General features: G+C 41.7%; 1 protein-coding gene across 4 annotated transcripts in view; it reads left to right on the forward strand.

The window, feature by feature from the left end:
- The window catches only part of MIDEAS (mitotic deacetylase associated SANT domain protein), a 55,195-nt gene that overhangs the window by 21,673 nt on the left and 15,207 nt on the right, over nucleotides 1-18,315 (forward strand). Inside the window, exons 2-6 of one of the 4 annotated variants that reach the window (XM_061343534.1) lie at nucleotides 3,327-3,425; nucleotides 6,468-8,156; nucleotides 13,616-13,933; nucleotides 14,662-15,007; nucleotides 15,460-15,526. In XM_061343534.1, the coding sequence (XP_061199518.1) occupies nucleotides 6,702-8,156; nucleotides 13,616-13,933; nucleotides 14,662-15,007; nucleotides 15,460-15,526 (2,186 nt within the window). In that variant the 5' untranslated portion in view covers nucleotides 3,327-3,425; nucleotides 6,468-6,701. Of the gene's footprint in view, nucleotides 1-3,223; nucleotides 3,426-6,467; nucleotides 8,157-13,615; nucleotides 13,934-14,661; nucleotides 15,008-15,459; nucleotides 15,527-18,315 lie in introns of those variants that run through there. The other 3 variants (XM_061343536.1, XM_061343533.1, XM_061343535.1) reach the window with 3 other exon arrangements.

Here is an 18,315-nt window from a genome sequence, read left to right on the forward strand (position 1 = left end):
AATTCCAATCTGCCTTTTTAATAGGTTTTTCTTCCTCATTCATGCTGACTTTGTTCTGGTGGAACTGTTCGGGTAAGCCAGGTTTTGCCTGGATCCTTGGTTGTAAGGGCAAGGCTAATCAGCACTTAATGGGCATTTTCTTTTTGTGTCATTTTCATCCCTTTAAAACAAAATCAGGTGGAAAATCCCAGGTGCATTTTGAAAAGGGAACCTTCAATACTTATACTGAATTTACAGGTTGATTGAGGAAGACAAGCCAAAATACAGGTTATTTTTTGAGTGTTCATTGAAAGTACACAACTCTTCTCTTAGAACTGTTACCTCAAAACTCCCTTTTGAGGTGGAGATCTTTCTCTCTTACATCTTGCATATTAGAATGCATCTGTGTGTTTAGTGGAAAATTGTGGAGATAGGAGAGAAATAAGACCCTATCCTCAGATATAAATATTAAGTCAAAATAGAATGCATGCTTAGGTGAATTTTAACAGGAACTGTGACTTTAAACTGGAAGCTATCCAGTTAAATGTGAACACATTTTCACTGCCTCTCCTTTATGTCATCCTTTACTGTAACAGACCAAAATATTTTTATGATGCTGAATGTTCAGGAATGGTCTAGATTGGAGCAGTAGTTTGTCACATCTGGTGATGCAATACAAGCTATGTGATTTTGCTGGCACATAGTCCCTCAATCCTTCCCATTGTCTCTCCTGCTTCACATTGCAAAGCTAGTGAATTTTACTTGTGAATCTCTGGTTATTTCAGTGCTTTAATGCAGCTTTATCAGTCCCCATTCTCTGAAAATGGGAAAGTATAAGTGGTAGCAAAGAAATTTTAACCATGCTGTCCTCAGGGCAGAGGTGCCCTTGAAGTCAGTCATTAATTTTGGTCTTTCTTCAACAGAAATGGGCTGATCATGTGAGTATTTGGGTACGCCATGAATATCTTAGATGTGTACAGCTTAGGTATGCATTTGCTAGCCCCAGGCATGCACCTTCAGGCAACAGTAGAAGTTGTAAAGCTTCCTGGAAGCTGTGTTTTTCTTTTTGTTGTCTCTCCCTGTCTGTGAAGCAGACGTCTTTTGATCTCTGCCTCTGTTATGGGCAGAACTGTAGAGTTCCCTTTTTTGCTATGCAAAGTTCTGCAGACAAGTAAGCCTCCCTCCATTTCGTAGGCTTTACTGATTCTAGGACTTTCATCTGGTACAGTTCCCTAGATTGGTTTCTTATTTGGAGGTGTTGAGGGGGGCGAAATGGTAGTTACCTGTTTATATTCTTTTGTAGTGGGCTTCTTTTAACTGGAGACTGTCCAGTTGGTTCTTCAGTTCTTTTTGCTTGGTCACTTTGGGCTTCAGCTGCTGTTCCTTCTGTGGTGCTTGTCTCCTGGAAAATAACAGCCTTTTGCTGTAGAGACAAGTTTTCTAGGTATCTGTGGGAAATGCTGTACCATTTAGGTTAAGGTGACAGGGACATCAAAGCATCATCTTGATTTATGTTCTAGTTTTTCTTGGACAGTGTTGTGTTTTCAGTTGCTTTTAGCTTTTCCCTGTCTTTTCAGAAGATAGGTTGCTGTGCTTTGCTATAGAATTTACAAGCATGGTCTGTTTTCTGTTTTTTCATGTTCCCTCCCAAGGACGATATATAGGAAAGCTGTGCATCTTTCCTGTTCAAGGTGTCTGAAGCTGGTTAGTGGGAGGTTGCAAACAATCTGCAGGGATTTTGATGTAGTTGTCTGCAAGAAAATGTGACCCAAGTGAGTGTGCATGAGAGGCTTTTGAGGGAGGCACTGAAGCTGTTTTCATATACAGCAGAGTAAGCATAGCAGATGGGTAAGCTGTGCAGTAAGCTTTTCAGGTCTTCTAGCAAACGCAAAAACTGACCTGTTTTCACTGCTTTCTTGGTTCTCACTCAAGACTGGCAACAGGTGCTGGTTGTTTAATAGGGGCAAATTTCTGTTAACTGAGACAAGTGATGCCCTGCAAGTATCCAGTCATTAATAAAACCCCCAACCCCTCAACACAAAAAGACAGAACCCAGAAACAAAACATACCCTGTTGAACTGAACTAGCTGTGTCCTGCTATTGCACTGAGGAATTATATTTTCTTTGCTCTTTCTGCACATACGTAAATAGCCCACCCAATTTTTGTCTTTTGCGTGTAGATTTAAAACCATTTTTTCTTTCAGGATTGGATGGGAGCTGGTAGCTAATAATCCTATATTCTGTTCTTGATTTTTGACGTGGTTGGTTGTGTGACCTTAGAAGTGAGTTAGTTCCTCTGTCTTTTGTTCCTTATTAGTAAAATGTGCGTTGTGATTCTTCACCATAAATGTGGGATTTGACCATGGTAATGAGCAAATTAGAGAAGGAAGGCTCGATCGCTCCATCTCAGAAGTACACTGAGCAGCTTGTTGTGTTTGACTTAAATGTAAAAATTGTTCTTGGAATCTGTTCATCATTGTTAAAAGTAATTGAGCTTCTTACAGGGAAGATCAGTAATTTGAGTTGCTGGCAGCAGGAGGGTTTAGTGAGAAATTTTTCCCATCAATCTAATTTGACAGATTTCCTGTAAGGAGCTGTGACAGCAATGTTGCTGTTAAGGCTGAGAATGTACATTAGCTAGAACCCAGGAAGACTTTGTTTTTTGCATGGAAAAAAATCAGAAGTATTTAAAAGCTAGGATTCAAGTGGTGAACCTACTTTGGGTTGAGTAAAATCTGCTAATGGGTGTCCCGAGCTGGTATCAGCCCAGCGAGTGACTCTGAGTGCCTGTGCCCTGCACTCCTCAAATACCTCTGCTTTGAAAGGACTTTAATTTGAGCAGAGCATCCTGGATGCAGGCAGAGATTTCTCCTTAGTCCTGTTGTATACACAAGTAAGTTCTTTGGAAGATTTGCCTAAATCTAGCCTATGTGTGTTTATGATTTTCTTTGATGCTCTTGTGCAGATATGCTGGAGAAGTCTTAGCTAAAAATGCTAACCCCAGCTTCTGAGTAAAGAGCTGTAGGTTACTTTCCTTTATGTATTTTTTTCATTCCAGGAAATACTGCATAAGTGACTGTTGGGTATATATGTAATCTAATTTGACATTCTTTTTAGGTATAGGAGAGAAAGCCTTGCAACATGAAACATTCTTCATAAATCTGACGATATGTACAGTATTAAAGCAAGTGACATACAATTCCTGTTCATCTGAAGAAAGTTTGAGAGAAGTTCTGGCATGCCAGAAGTTCCTGGAAGTGAAAATAACCAATGATGTTGCATGCCAAATCTTAAGAGTTATTAAACCAGAATATACTGATGCTAGGTTCTGCTTTTTCTCTGTGAAGTCTAAAATGCAAGGTATCATAACATTTCAGTGTATCTGGAGGCAAGACACAGTATCTTCTGGGAATTATATCACAACTGGCTCTGTACTTTATTCAAAGGTAAGAAGTGGTCAGGGCATACTGCTCCAAAGTGTGTTGCTGTTTTACTGTGCTACTGCAGGCTGACTCTTGTGCTGAACTTAAAGGAAAACAAAAAACCCCAAAGCTGGTAAGTGGCAAGGATGACGATAATGTGAGCTCATCCCTCAGCCTCAGGGAGGGAAGCCTGCTTAGTCACAGAGCCAGCAATGCTCAGCCAGTGAAGCTGCCAAGTGTGAGCTTTCCTGGAGCATAGTCATGCTGCAGCTCGAGTATCCATTGCTTCAGTTTAAACTTCTGTTATTAGGCTGAGCCAGAAGTACTTTCCTGCAGGTTTTCTATATAGATAGAAATTCTAAAAAGCTGTTTTTGTGGTGTTTTGTTTTACTGTCTAGTACTGGATGCACCAAATTATCTTTTTTTTTTTTTTAATGATCTTCTAGTTTTATTTTTTGCATGCAGTTGGGAGAATTGGGATGTTCAGTAAGTGTGCTTTGTTCAAGGTAGCTTAAATCTCTTTCTTCCTCACTCATTTTCACTATCTTGGTTTTTGTGCTGCTGCAACTTCAGTTGTTCTTCAATCCCTACAGTCTTCTCAAGTGACAAAATAACTTTCCTAAGAGACATGTAATATTTTTTAGGACTCTCTTTATGGAACACAGAAGTACATACTCTTTTTCCCTCCTTTAGGTTATCTCTGAATTTATTGGGTTTTTGTAAGCTTTGCATCTTAATACTTTTGTTATGTCTCTCTCCTAAGTCTGTGCAGTTCTAAACTGGTCTGAATTAGGCTTTGCAATGCTGGTGGCTTCTTATCTAGTAATGGAAGAAAGAGAGCCACAGTCCACACAAGTGGAGGTTTGGAGAGCTGTTCTCTATATACTTGTGTGTGTGTGGATACTTGTGTATAATAGTTGCAAATCTCAGTCACCACTATTAAGACCAGCATCAGCTGTTGTTGGTTTTTTCAGAAGTGTTAAACCCTAGGGCTCTTGAAGTGGGATGTCAGGTTTTGGGGGCAGTTTTAAGTTAAAATTTGATCTAGCAGCAGTATCTTCTGATACACAGAAAAACTTATGTTCTTTTTATTAGAATCATGAGACTGATCAATAAAAAAGGCATGCAGAAGCATCAGTGGAAGGAAAATGTTACGAGGTTGTCTGGTTTGGAGAGAAAAATAGCTTGTGATGATTTCAGAAAGGAAGATGCTGTCAGAAACCACTTTTAAGTCATATTACCTCAGGTATTGTGATTTACGTTTATGGCAGTGCTGCAAAAAGCAAGGAGAGAGTGTAACATTAACGCTCCTGAGAGGCACATAGCAACCTTTCCACCTCTACATTTTTGCTACCAGGGATCTAGTTTCCTACTGTAGGATGTTTTTTCCCTCTCCTAACGAAGTTTTGATAATAGGAAAAACTTACTTTGTGAAATCCTCATTTGTGTACTAGTTGCAGTTTAGAGAGAATTTTCCATCTCACGTGTCCATAATTTCTCCTACAGTTATTTTTGTTCTGTTCAGAGAGAATTGGAGAATGAGCTGAGACGTTGTGCTTAGAGGAGGTAGGAACGCCCTGGCTCCATGATACAGGGTGGCAGAGATCCATGGTTTGTAGCCAGGGCAAAGGGGGAGGCAATGCAGGGGAACAGCTATGTAACAGCCTGAGGAAGTGAGTCACGCTCTGAAACACAGGCCCATGGTTCCAGTAGCGCTGAAGCCAAGCTTGGCCTCTGAGGTGGAAGTTGCGTAAGTTCATTTAAACGCTTTGTCTTTTCCTCCTCCTCACGCTCCCAACCCCACCTCGGTATTAAAATCTGCACTCTAGCCATATCCGTTTAGAGGAAGCTTCAGTTACAGGACTGCAATGTGCTGTATGCTTTTGGTTTATTATTTTTCATTTTATAGAGAGAGATAAATGGATTGCAGGTTTTATTGGAGGAGATATGGGTGTTAGTCTTACCTGCTTCACTCAAGAGAAACTTGATTTTATAGCAGAAGGGATGCAATAATAGGTTTTTAACAATTTATTAACACCTGTCTGAAACACATTAGTGTGATTTGAAGTGGAACAGGGTGAGTATTGAAAAGAGATAGTAGTAGAGATGCTTTAACTTGAGTGTTAGTAGTTTAAGAATTTAATTTCAAACTAAGATTCTTAAAAGGTTTTATGTGCCCTTATAGAAATACCAGTGTATGTTTTAACACATTAGACCTTAATCCTGCAAACTAGGCTTTTAAGGCCTGAGTTTGAGGATAGCTGTTCTCAGTGGAAGAGAAGGGTAGCATTGTCCTAGACTGCATGTTCCAGAAAGGCTTTCTCCTGTTGTGCTTGTTGCTGTGCACTAGCAGATACTTGCTGGTGTCTGAGAGCAGCTGTAACAATCTGCCTGAACTACTTTTCCCATGAGTGTGACCTGAGCAGGAGCAGTTGCTTTCAGCTGTTGAAGGAAGCATCTGAGAGGGCAACAGCTTGAGCCAGGCCTCATCTTTAGTGCTCCGGTGCTTGGTAGGCAGTTCTTAATTACAGAGCAACTGTTATGATTGGGAGGGGTATGTGAATGATGGGCTGCCACCTGATCCTTTCCTTCAAAACACCAAATCCAGCATCTTGTTGCATGTTTAGCTTCATTCATGTGCATGTGTGCATTATAAATGTTTGGGAAATGCAGCCTGACGTTATTTTTCTTTTGGCGGGTAGTGAGGGTTCTTTTGGTTCATGTTCTTGAGTTCAGATTTAAACCAGATTATTCTGGATATAGAATGACACAGAAGTAATCGGCCAAACGAGAGGGGGGTTGAGAGAAAAACCTTCAGGATGAGCTTGAGTGATGAGTCAGAAGTCTGTGTTCAGTTAGGAGTTGCATCATACAACTACAGTGTGATATCTGTTTGGTAAAACTAAGTTGTTCTGTTTTAACATTCTAGTAGGTCAAATCTGTTATTTCTTACACATATCATCCTGATCTTCATTGTCATGGGAAATGGAACAGACACATTGTAGCTTATCATGTTTATATGCCGGTTATGTCTGATGATTCATTGCAATTGCTTCTCTATTTCAGGACCTGTAACTAAGTGGACCCTATTGGCCTCTGAACCACGAAGCGCAAGAGTGAAAAGAAGTGAGAGAAACACGTGAAGAAAAAGGAAGTGAGGCACTTTCCTCTGGACTGCTTTCCTGCCCTTTATTACTAAAACTGAATGGAAAAGAGAGACTTCTGTGCCTTTCCTCCCCCCAGCTCAGGGATGGGTGGATTGTAAATACAGTGTGCGCAGCTGGGAGAATAGACTGAACCATGAATCTTCAGGCTCAGCAAAAGTCTTCAAGCAAAAGGACTGGGAAACGAATTGCCTATTTTAATGAGCAGGAAATAGCTGTGTCATCGAAAGAACCTCAGCAGCCGCTGAAGGAAGGACAGTACTATGGCCATGGAGGGAATATACCGGTCTCTCAAACTATGGAGATTTCTCATGCAGGAGGATTAACAAGTGCCCCCAACAATGTTGCTTTGATGAACTCCGTTTACAGTCAAGATAGGGGAGAATCAATGATGATGCCCCAGGCAGTAACAGCTGTCAAATGGCAGAATTCCCTAATGGCAAATCGGTTGCCGGAGAGGGGTGATGGCCACTGGCAGTCTCCTCCTTCGATGTGGAACCATGGTATGGTTTTTGGAGGCAACCCAAAAGGACCCCACTCCAATGCTGGTGCCCCAGGCTTCTATGGCCATGCAGAAGCCCTTAAAAGAAATCAAGAGAAAGGTGTGTTTGTGTCACAGCTGGACTTGTATGGAGATGCTGTCCAGCAGATGATGTCCCAGAAGGCTCAGCTGGAACAGCAAGCCCTAGTTAGGCAGCAAGCTCAAATGAATTCTTTTCATCAGATGCAGAAACAGCAGCAGCAGAATCAGAGTCTGCCGTTACAGCCTTTCCAACTTGCGTTTGGTCACCAAGGCCAAAAGCAAGGTCTTCCTGAACTGTTACACGTCTTTCAAGAAGCCCCAGCTTCTTCCAGTCCAGCATATACTGCTCAGCAAAAACAGCAAGCTCTTCCCCAGCTACAACTGTTCGAAAATTTTTATCCTCAACAGCAGCAGCAACAGGCTGCTGCACAAGCCTTCAGCCTGCAGCAGACTACTTCCATAGCACAGCCTCATGTGGCAGCTGCAGCACCTCAGCATCACATGATGGCACACCAGTTTCAGCAAACAGAGAGGAACCAGGAACTATTCAAGGCTTTAACAGAGCAGAACCAACAGACTGTGCTACCTCAGACCCAGATTCCCTTTCCAAGAAGGTCACGGCGACTCTCCAAAGAAGGTGTCCTGCTGACCTCTGCAGGAGAAGTGTTGGCTTCCAAGCAGTCAGAAGAGCAACCCAGCAATTTATTTCTGCATCACTGGCAAACACATCAGCAAGAGGTCCCATTACAGCAGCCACCTGAATCACTGGCCCACAACAAAAGCAACTATTTGCACCCCAAGAGACTGGATATGGGGCAGAAGGATGTCCTGGTCAATAGTGAGCTGTGCCAGATGGAAACAGACAGGCAAACCACAGCCCAGAATGGTAGAGATGGAGAGAAACAGGCAGCAGCAGCTGAAGAAAACACTCAGAGAAGTAATGATTTTCAGGGTGTCAGAGGTGGTGTCATCCAGAGTACGCGACGGCGACGGCGTGTTTCTCAAGAAGCCAATTTGCTGACTTTGGCTCAAAAAGCTGTTGAGCTGGCTTCTCTTCAGAATGTAAAGGTAAGGTGTGCATTCTTACTAATATAGTATGGTTTAGAGTACAAAATAGAGCCGAAATAAAAGTAATTTAGGTGTGTAGGCTTGATAGGATAATATCTTGATGCAGAAAGTGTTGTGGTGCAGCAAGGGTAGCTCTGGAGTGCTGGTACGTAAGTTCAACTACTGTAATTCATAGATGCGGGACAACAGAGATCTAGTGCGGTGAAACCACCTAAGGGCAGTTTTATTTCACCAATACTGAATGTGGTTCTAGCCCAGAGCTTCAGAAATGAATGTTTTCAGCTTAGGCCTCAAGCTGATCAGGATTTGAGAGTATAAATATTTTGAGTATGTGCAGTTCACTTGGTGTCTTTTTACCAATTAACATTCTCTTCCTTTTATGTTAAAAGACTGCTGTTTACCTGCCAGCTTTCCAGTTTTAGCAGTTGAAGTCGTTCTAAACTGTGCTATTTAAAAATTACATAATGCAGTTTGTGTTCAATGTTTTGCAAATACTAAAAACGTGAAGAAGCCTCACTTGGATGAAGAAGTTGTACCAGGAGTGATAAAAGGTCTGTCTATGGTATCCTATTTGAGAATGACCTGCAGTGAATTATATAGATTGGTAACCTGAGGACAAAGACTGCCTGTAGACCTTCTGTAGGGCCAGGTGGGGAAGAAGCTTAGTGCTGGCTGATAAGTTAATTCACTACTCTTATCCTGTTGATGTCCCATCAGTCTGAACTGTACATTATGTATTCCATGTGACAAATGACAAGGTTCAAAATTAATTAGACTGATAATTAGGGGGGAGAGAAGTGGTTGTTTTTTACTTGGGTGTAAGGTTTTTGGTGTTTTCTTTTTATGTTGTGGGTTTTCTTTCATCTTTTATTGAGTGCCTCCTAGGAGGAGAAGGATATACTTTTCTTTGGGAGCTTTGTTGCCAGAGGCTGATGAAGTATGGGTGTTAGAGCATGAGCATACTTTTACCTATAGTTTTGCCATTTGGGTTGCTGCCCAGTCAGACAACAAAGGGAAGGAGATTTTATTCCCTGTCTTGTTCTTGTCATCATTTTTTTCCTAGTCTGTTTGTGGCCATTTTTTCCAATCTCTTCCTTAGAGGGATGTGATTTTTGAGTGAAAGAACTGACCTAAGAAACAATGAGGCAAATATCCATAGCCAAGTCCATCTCTTGCACAGCAGACATCAACAAGTGACTGTTGATGCTGACTTCAGTCCTTTTTGCTCTAACTCCAGTTGAACAGCAGATTTGATAGAAAACTAGTAGTAGTTAGCAGCATGAGCAATTTACTCATACACTCCTGGGCGCTTCAGGAAGGCCTGTAATTCACATTGCAGTCTGATTGCCAACAGAATGGCAAGAAACTAAACAGAACATCTAGGAAAAGGCCCTGAGAGGTGAAGCAAGAAACTGGCCTTTGGAAGGCATGTCTGCTTGCAGCTTGATTCATAATGTAAAGACCAAACAGAAAAGTGTTTTGACAGATGCTCTTTTGTTCTTTGCAGTTACGCAAGCAGCTTGTTTGCTTCCATGATGGCACTAGCAGAACTCTTTATGTTTCAGTCTCTTCAGGCTTTCAGGAAGATGTTTTGAGAGATGATAAAATTCTTACCTGAGCTCTGATGGATTTTACATGCTTAAGGGATGGCTGACATATAAGGGAGTAAAAGAAAACATGTTTACCAGAGGAAAGTGATCTACTTCTCTTTATCAGTGTCTTTATGTTACAAACAACCTAGAAGCCATCTCTAGCATAGGTTTTGTGAAGAGCGTGTAAGGCAGCCGTAGGGTTAAGTTATTAATGACAGACAATGCATTCATAATTTGAACCAGTTGTTTGAATGTTCCAATGTCAGTGTGTGTACTTTATGCAAAAACAGTCTTTTGGACAGCAGTATATGTCTACATGTAGTGTCGCAACTGATGCTTTGGACCAGAGCTGCCCATTGTACTGTGCCTGCCTTTTTCAGGTGATGCAAACTTACTGCTGCTTATAGGCTCTGCAGCAAATTCCCAGCTCTTGGTATTATGGCTTCATTTCACACAAAATGTGATATATGTATAAACATTGTTTTCTTCGATAATGCAGAAAACTTCTCTCAGATCTAAAATGGTGTTCAGGGAGTGTCTGGATTTAAATACTTTATGGAAGGAAGAAAGATGGTTTAGTGACCTGGCCTCTTTCCCCTGTCACAGGGCATGGTATCAGCTGCCACACACATAAAGGGAGGGGTAGAGGGGGGGAGAAGGAGAAGTATTTGTAGAATTACAGTACTGGATTCACCTTCCTTCATGGACAACCTTCTGTTTGACAGCAGAGAGAAGCTGCTTTTACTGTTAGCAAGGTGATGCAGAATGCTGTCAGAAAGTGCTGTATGGGCAAGTGTTTTGAAAAGGCTGGTGTGGTTTCTTGTCTGATCACAGCAGTGGCCTTGGAGCAGTTCTTCCAGCTGTCGCAGTTGGCTTTTGTCTGTGAATTCTAAATTTGTTTAGAAACCACTTGAGGGATAAACAGGACCTATGCCAGAATAACTGATGGGTTTCTGTGGATGTCTTGGAGGACTCCAGATCGCTAGTTCATCCCTTTACCTATGCAAGAGTCTAAATAGAAGTGCAACAACTCGTACTTCCCAGAAGTTATCCAGCAGCCCTCAAACCTTGGATTCTGCAAGGGAGATTCTGAGCTAGCTGAAAAGCCTCAGCAGTTCTACAAGGGATTGTCCTATCCTTTGTTCAGAGACTTCTTTCTGCTTACCTTGTGAGTGTAATCAAACAGCTGAAAAACTGTTCAGGGATCTGAAACAAATAGCTTAATTCCACTATCAGTCATGTCCCCTCTTAGTAAAATCAGGTATGTGCATTCTTTTGTGAACAAAAAAGCTCTTGTGTGGACCACAGCATCTTTAAGGATGTCTCAACTATTTAGATTAAGTTCCCAGTGGTGCCTTTTCTCTTATCTCTGCTACTGTTTAGGTCTCCTCCTTCTTCTCTTGAAGGGATGATCATCTTTCCCATCATTAAGGAAGAGAGTCCTTTGCTGGTTATCTCCCAGTCTTGAAAATTGAAAGGAGCATGATTAACTGATCATAGAGCCAGAGAAATGTGATATCTTTTGTGAGACTAGCTGCCAGAATTTCTTCCTTGTAGTCAGGAAATTAGTTCATGTCTCTTGACCTGCACACAGGAAGTATCTGAGGTTTGTAGATTGGTCAGATTTGGTGCTTGTTCACGCATTCATATTGCCATTACTTGTTTGATTGATGTTCTCTCAGGTACCCAGAAAGTATGTTGGAGTGCTTGCACTAGAAACAGCTACACTAGGCAGTGGTCTGAAGAATGTACTATGAATGTACTGGTCTAACCAGTGGTGCAGAACACTGTGGAACTCACTGCTAGGAGACTTCAGACCTCAGCATAAATTTCCCTGATGAATGAAGGCCCACGTACAGCAGCATGAAGCCATATGTGAGCTGCTTCTTCACATATGGGCAGGATTTATGGAAGTATACATCTGATTCCAGCCTGTTTGTATGTTTAAAAAGGCACCCTTAGTCTGTCTTTCCAAGAGTGCTGGAGGGAGGGTATAACAATTTACAAGAGCCCCTTACTGTCTAGAGGTAGTGGTGTCCCTAGTAACATACCCGTCAGCAGGATCAATGCCTTCCAAATTCAGAATTGGTGGTCTCATGGGAACGTACAGGTGTATATGAGCAGCCTGGAGTGAAGGGAGGTCCTCAGAGCTCATTAATTCCTTCTGCAATGCAGTCTGGGGCAGCTGATGCCAATTGTGACTTTTCAGTTGTATGTTTCATTGTGTGGTGGGGGGGCAGATATCTCCAGTCTTTGTGAAGAAGCCATCAGACTTATAAACTGCAGTGTCAGTTATGGGATAAACCTTTCTGAGTACTCTTAGTCTTACTTTAATAAAAGTCATGGAAGGAGGCAGTCTTAAATCTTCTTGATATGATTGGTTTTATTTGCTCAAGCTTGGCACCTAGTTTTTTTGAAGGCTTAGTGCTTCAGAGTGGACTCTTTGATCTTAAAAGCAACAAAAAAATACCAGGACTCTTATTTGGAGAGCAGCCAGAGCACTAACTCCAGGCTCTGACTGACACATCTTGTGACAACACAGTTGTGCTTCCCTCAATATAAATATACTATCAAAGTCAGACTTCAGTCTAGTGTCCTTCTAGCTATTATGGGTTGACTCTTCCTGAGCCAGCTGGAGCATGGTCTCTCATCAGTGAAGTCAGCTTTCATGATCTGTGACCACAATGAAATGACTAGGGGGGGTGGTGGTGGTGTCTGAATACTTGACAGAACCTCCTTATACTAGCTTTTAAATAAAGGTTAGTGTTCTTAGTGGCACATAATAGATTCTTTTTGAGATCTTCAGTAAATCTCTGCAAAACTTTGTAAGTTAGGTAAGAGACCTCTTTGTCATACCTGAGAGATAATGTGCCTTGGTTTCCACTTACAAAACTTAGTTGTTCAGGTAGAGAGGGATGCCTTAGTAGATGGTGGCTTTGATAAGTTTGCATATCTAATTCTATTACAAACAGAGCTCTAAGTTGGAGAGAAGCTCTGAAACATCAAAAGGAGCATCTTCTATGGCTTCTAGATTGCACTTCTTCAGAGCTTAAGAAGGCTGAAGGCAGGTGGCTTGGAAAGTTGTACTTTAACATGTAGCTTTTAAGTGAGCTGGCAACTGCTTTTGAATGAAGAATGGAATAAACATGTAGATAGTCATTTGAAGGACTAAAAATCAGTGATATAACACTGCATAAAGCCATTTGGTGTTACGGTGACTGTGTGTTTATTCAGTAACTCATCCTTCATTCCCGTCTCCTTGGAGCTTAATTTTCTGGGGTTACCATGGGTGTAAAAGAAAGCAGAAGCATGGAAGCTATAATACCAGTGCATAAAGTGCTGGCTTGCAGGTATGCCTTGTTGATTCTGCTGAGCAAAAGTCCTTCAGGCTCAAGCAAATAAACTTCGAAGGCTTCAGTTTTAATAACGAAAGTTGCTTCTGTGATGTAAATGAGAAAAAAAATGCCACAAAAACTTAGCTCAATTTTTTGTATGAGAGATTTAATTAAGATTATCATGGTTCAGTCTTTCCTGGAACAGAGGTCCAATATTTGAAATTAATAACCTGCAGCTTTTGATCATTACTAAAACTGAAGAAACTTATCTGGCCAGGCACAAGTTCCTCTGGAAAATAAAATGTCAAACCACAGGTAGTGAAGTGACACTGAAGGATGATGTATACAAGTATTCTAGCAGTTGAGACTTCAGGCAATCCTCAGGTATTCTTTTTCCTCGAATAATTCTTTTCTAAATCCATTTCAGCTTGCAAGTTGCACTGAGAAACTTGATATACACTGAAAGTGAGATACTCTCTGATCTATTATGTAGGTACTGCAGAATTTTTAAGGGATTTGTTTTTCTTCTCAGGAAGCAGATACTTCAGAAGAGAAGAGTGTGCTCATAGCAGCTCCAGGACCTACAGCTGCAAAAAGTGTGGTGGAATTTGCCAGTTCTTCACCAGCTCCCAAAAGAGCCCGAGAGGATAACAGCCTCGTGCCTCTTATCATTCCTGTGTCTGTGCCAGTGAGAAAAATTGACTTGCAGAATCTTGGAAAAGAAAAGTCTGAGGATGGAAAGCTTCAGAGAGGCCAAACAAATGATAGAGCTCCTTGTGAACGCAAGCCTTCTGTGATAGTCACTCGGAGGCGATCTAATCGTAATACTAACATGGAAACCTCAAATCAGGTATGGATAGACTAAGAAACCAAGGATGACCCAGATCTGTAGATTTAATGATGTAGTTTTTATCCCTAAGCTTTTCTATAAAGTTGTTTGATCTCAAGGCTTGAACTTGGAGTGGATATAGTCTGGGGACTGTGGATTTTTGCCATTGTAATATTGCCATATATTTGGACATCACCAGGTTTTCATGGCCTACCTACAGCTAATGCTAATACAGCCTAGCCATGCACTGCTATTAAACAGTGATAAAGCCAAATGGTCAATAGCACTAGAATAAATTGTCTGAAAAAAACCTGCTTTTTCCTTACATACAGAGATGATAATAAACTGTGAGTAGTGCACTTATCTCTGTATCTGAATAAAATCCAAAATGAAGATTTCGTATCACCATTTTGTGTTAGCCTGTGTCTGTACTCTGGGGATCTACTATACTTTTGTGTCCTCTTTTAAAGCTGCCATGAGGTCACTAGGTTGGACAAGACGTGTATGTAGTTCTTGTAAAATATAACTTTATAAGCACTCAGAGCTAGTATTGCTACCTAATACTCCTGTGTCCAATCCATTCCCCATCATCTTCCTCCCTCTTTCCTTTTGTGCTAACTGTTGAGACGCCCTCCAACTGTCCTATCCAGACTTAGAGCTGCCGTGAAAGAAAGTCGTCATCTCACTGCAGTTTTTCAAAAGACCTGAGGTTTCAAAATGAAACTAAGAATGTAATTTTTTTCTAATAGCATGAAGATGCTGTTCCAAAGGATGAAGCAGAGGGCTTTGCCCGGAAACCAAAGCAGAGGCCACGACCTGAGCCACTCTTCATTCCACCAAAAGCCGGCACCTTCATTGCACCACCTGTTTATTCTAACATTACTCCATATCAGAGCCACTTACGGTCACCAGTCCGCCTGGCAGATCATCCTTCTGATAGGAACTTCGAGCTACCTCCTTACACTCCCCCACCAATTCTTAGTCCAGTAAGAGAAGGATCTGGGCTGTATTTTAATGCTATCCTCTCTTCAAGTGGTCATTCTGTTCCACCTCCGATGACTCCTAAAAGTGCTCACAGAACTCTGCTTAGATCAAGTAAGTTCCACTTTATCCTTCCTTTCTTGGCTAATTTGTGATTAGGAACTGTGGAGTAATAGGAGGAAGATCATGACTTCAAGAAGTGTGGTTATGTGGAACTGTGACTAGTCTGGGGTGCTAGGATGAAGGAAATGCACCGTTGCTTTCACCGGGGCATACGGTAAAATGCATTCACAAGTGGCCTGCAACACCCCCTACTGACGTTCTTAGGAATGGAAAAGGCAGTTCCTCTGTAATAAGATTCTCGGTGCCTTGAACTGAGGGCACAGCAGTTATTACTAAGATACAGATGGTGACTGGAAGGTGAGTTCTTGGTCATCTTAAAGCCCTTTAGCGTATGGGTACCTTTCTTGAGAGATGGATAGCTCTGATTAGATTTACAAGCTGTGTGGAAAGGGTACCTCAGGTATGAAGATGAGCTGTCTGAGCAGATTTTCTTTTCCTTGCAGACAGTTCAGAAGTTACCCCTCCTGTTCTTACGGTAGTGGGGGAAGCCACGCCGGTCAGCATTGAACCGTAAGTTCTCAGTAGATTGTTAGCCTGGTAGTAAATGTGCTTCCTTTCTTCTTCCTAAACCTTCAAGCTGCTCCCTGTACAGCTGATGGGTGTTTTAGAAACACTAAAGCTATTCATATTGGTAACTGAAAATTGCCCTTATTTAAAAATTACTCGACATGATAAATAATGTTTGTTTGGGCAAATGCACCTCATAATTCTGGTGATGTTAACTGCTTTCTGTTACTGCTCTGGGGTGAAATTATTGGTTAGCTAAACATTAATCTGTTCTGTTTTATTGCTTAAAACAGGTTTAGAGTGAGGAAATAATGCTTCTTTAGAGGGAGGCCAAAACTTAGTATGGAAAAATGTAGTGAGCTCTCACGTGGATTGTTCAGATTGCAGGCTACCCTTGTGGTGGGTATTAGCTGCAGTGCAACTGTGAACATGACTTTGCTCCATGCTGGGGTAGCTCAGTCTTGAAAGCACTACAGCCAGTTGCATACAGTGTCTGTGGCCTGAGCTAATAAGCCTCATTACTCTTTTTAGATGGCTGTGTGCTGGCAAAGTTCAGGCATATGTGGGCTCAGCAGCACTAGGGAACACAGTTTGAGAATATTGAAGCTGGAGTTACGAGCTTAGACGTGGTGCCAGTCTGGCTAAACCTGAGCAGAGCAGCAAAAAAGCAGAATAGCATAGCCCTTGCAAACCACCTGGAAGTATTACCAGCTAAAGTTCAGTGCTGCAAAACTACAGCAGGGTAGTTCCGATTCATTATTACACCTAGGTTAATGAGCTCTTGTGAAGTCTAAATGTGGAGATGCATGGCATGGAAACACCCATACAGCATAAAAACACCCATGTGGCTCTGCATTGCTGACTCTGCAGTCAGGAATCTCTGCTCTAACTGCACCGTATCCTGTAACATTTGAGATATTTAACTCAAAGTTTCCCCAGATAAATACCAGGCTGCTTTTACTTCCAAAATGCCTTATGTTTTAACTGGAGCATTTGCTATCTGTTTTTTTTTCCTCATCCTTGCATTCTGCCTTCCTGTTTGAAGCTGAGTTTTCTGCACTTTCGGCTACAGGCTGTCCCGAGCAGATGTTATAACTGTGAATGAACCCAGGTTGTTCTTGTCACCTATGCAAATCCTTTCCAGACTGAGCCCATTCGTGGAAACAAGCACCTTTGGGGTTGTCTAAATTTGTTTTGAAAATGGCTTAATTAATCTTTCTGTTGGTGGTTCATTTCACACTAATCCAAGGGAACATCCTCTTGAACAGATTTTTTTGGTGCGTTCCTCTCCTGACCCCCATGTTAATGTTTGACCTGTCTCTGGTGCAGTTGTCTTTGGCTGCTGTGTCTGGTTTAAATTGCTGAAGTTAATGACTTAAAATTAGCTTCAGTTTTAGTCTTGTGTGAAATTTTTCAGATTTGTTGCTGGAAATTTCCAACCATAGTAATTTAGTAACACAAACTGATTTCCTGTTGCCAGAAGGGTGTTATGTGCAGAGTTGTCTTGCTGTCATCAGTTTTACTGAGCAGATGCTTATGCACATAGATAGCCTTAACTTCTAACCAAGATACATTAACAAACTGCTGTCATTCCTTGTTGTCAAAGTAATCAGTTTGCTGTTCTAAAGCTAGCTTGTGCAGCACTGTTGCGGTCAGTTGTGTGGACGTATCTTCTATAAAGGAAGTATGGCCAGAAGCTTTTCTTTAAACATTTAATTTGATCTGTAGTGTTGACTCCATTAGACATTGACTGTAGCTTGTGATTAACTGATATTGTGTTAATTGCTTATGCTTTGCAAGACCTTCTGCTAATGCTTTTCAAAAGGTCATTGCATTGCAGAGATTTGCAATAGGAAATGGGATAATGAAGCTTAATTTTTCTCTTTGTGAAACAGTACAACAGGCAGCTGATGTTGCAGATCCTTGTGTCCTGCTGGTTTTGTAGTTCAGTTGCTTCAAAGTCTTGAAGCCAGCCTTCAGTATAGCCATGGTACCTCAGCTGTGAATTGCCTTCCCAATTCACAGCCTCAGTTCTGGATACTACCACACTCAGCTGTAAACCAGGGCATCCCAGGAGCACTGTTGGTGCTTACAGGCAAGGGTGCTATACTGAAATCTAGGCTTCATTAGTGAAGGGATCGTGGAATAATATAGCTGGAATGGACTTCTGGAGGTCATCTGATCTAAACCCCTGCTTGGAGCAGGCCCAATTAGATCAGGTTACTCAGGTGAACTCTTCAGTAGGAATCTGGTTTTACTTGGGCATTGCAGATACAAGGGCTAATTCTAAGGCTTTTCTAGCTTAGAAATGCCGTGTTCTAAGATAAAAAGTAGCTACTGATAGCCTTTTGAGGGGGCCCACTTCTTTCACTCCAACTTTTCCAGTTGCCTCTCTCCCTCTCACACGTGAGGCCAGAGGAGTCCTGTGTCTTAGGACACAAAACCTCCCAAATTTCCCAATGCAGTAACAGGCTTTTTTATCTGTTTCCAGCTGACATCAGTGTGTCAGTTTGCAGCAATCATCCCTTCTAGAGTGGATCAGAATCCATAACCTTTTCCCTGCCCTGTGAAACTGCAGGCCAAAACAATAAGGGAGACTAATCACAGTAAGCAGAAGACTCCACATTAACCTTGTGTGTCACCTGGTGGCAGGAAGTTAGCATCAGCCTGTGCATCCAACAGATTCTGCTTGTCCAAGTGGGAATCCCAACCTGTCCATGTCAGGCTGCTGCTGAACGTGAATGAAGTCAGAACAAGTGTGTGTGTGAGTTACCTAATGTATCTCTTCGCTT

The sequence above is a fragment of the Neopsephotus bourkii genome, unplaced genomic scaffold (assembly GCF_033783945.1).
Source record: "Neopsephotus bourkii isolate Nb327-2 ecotype Australia unplaced genomic scaffold, CSIRO-AGI_Nbou_v1 NB_1825, whole genome shotgun sequence".
Lineage (NCBI taxonomy): Eukaryota > Metazoa > Chordata > Aves > Psittaciformes > Psittacidae > Neopsephotus > Neopsephotus bourkii.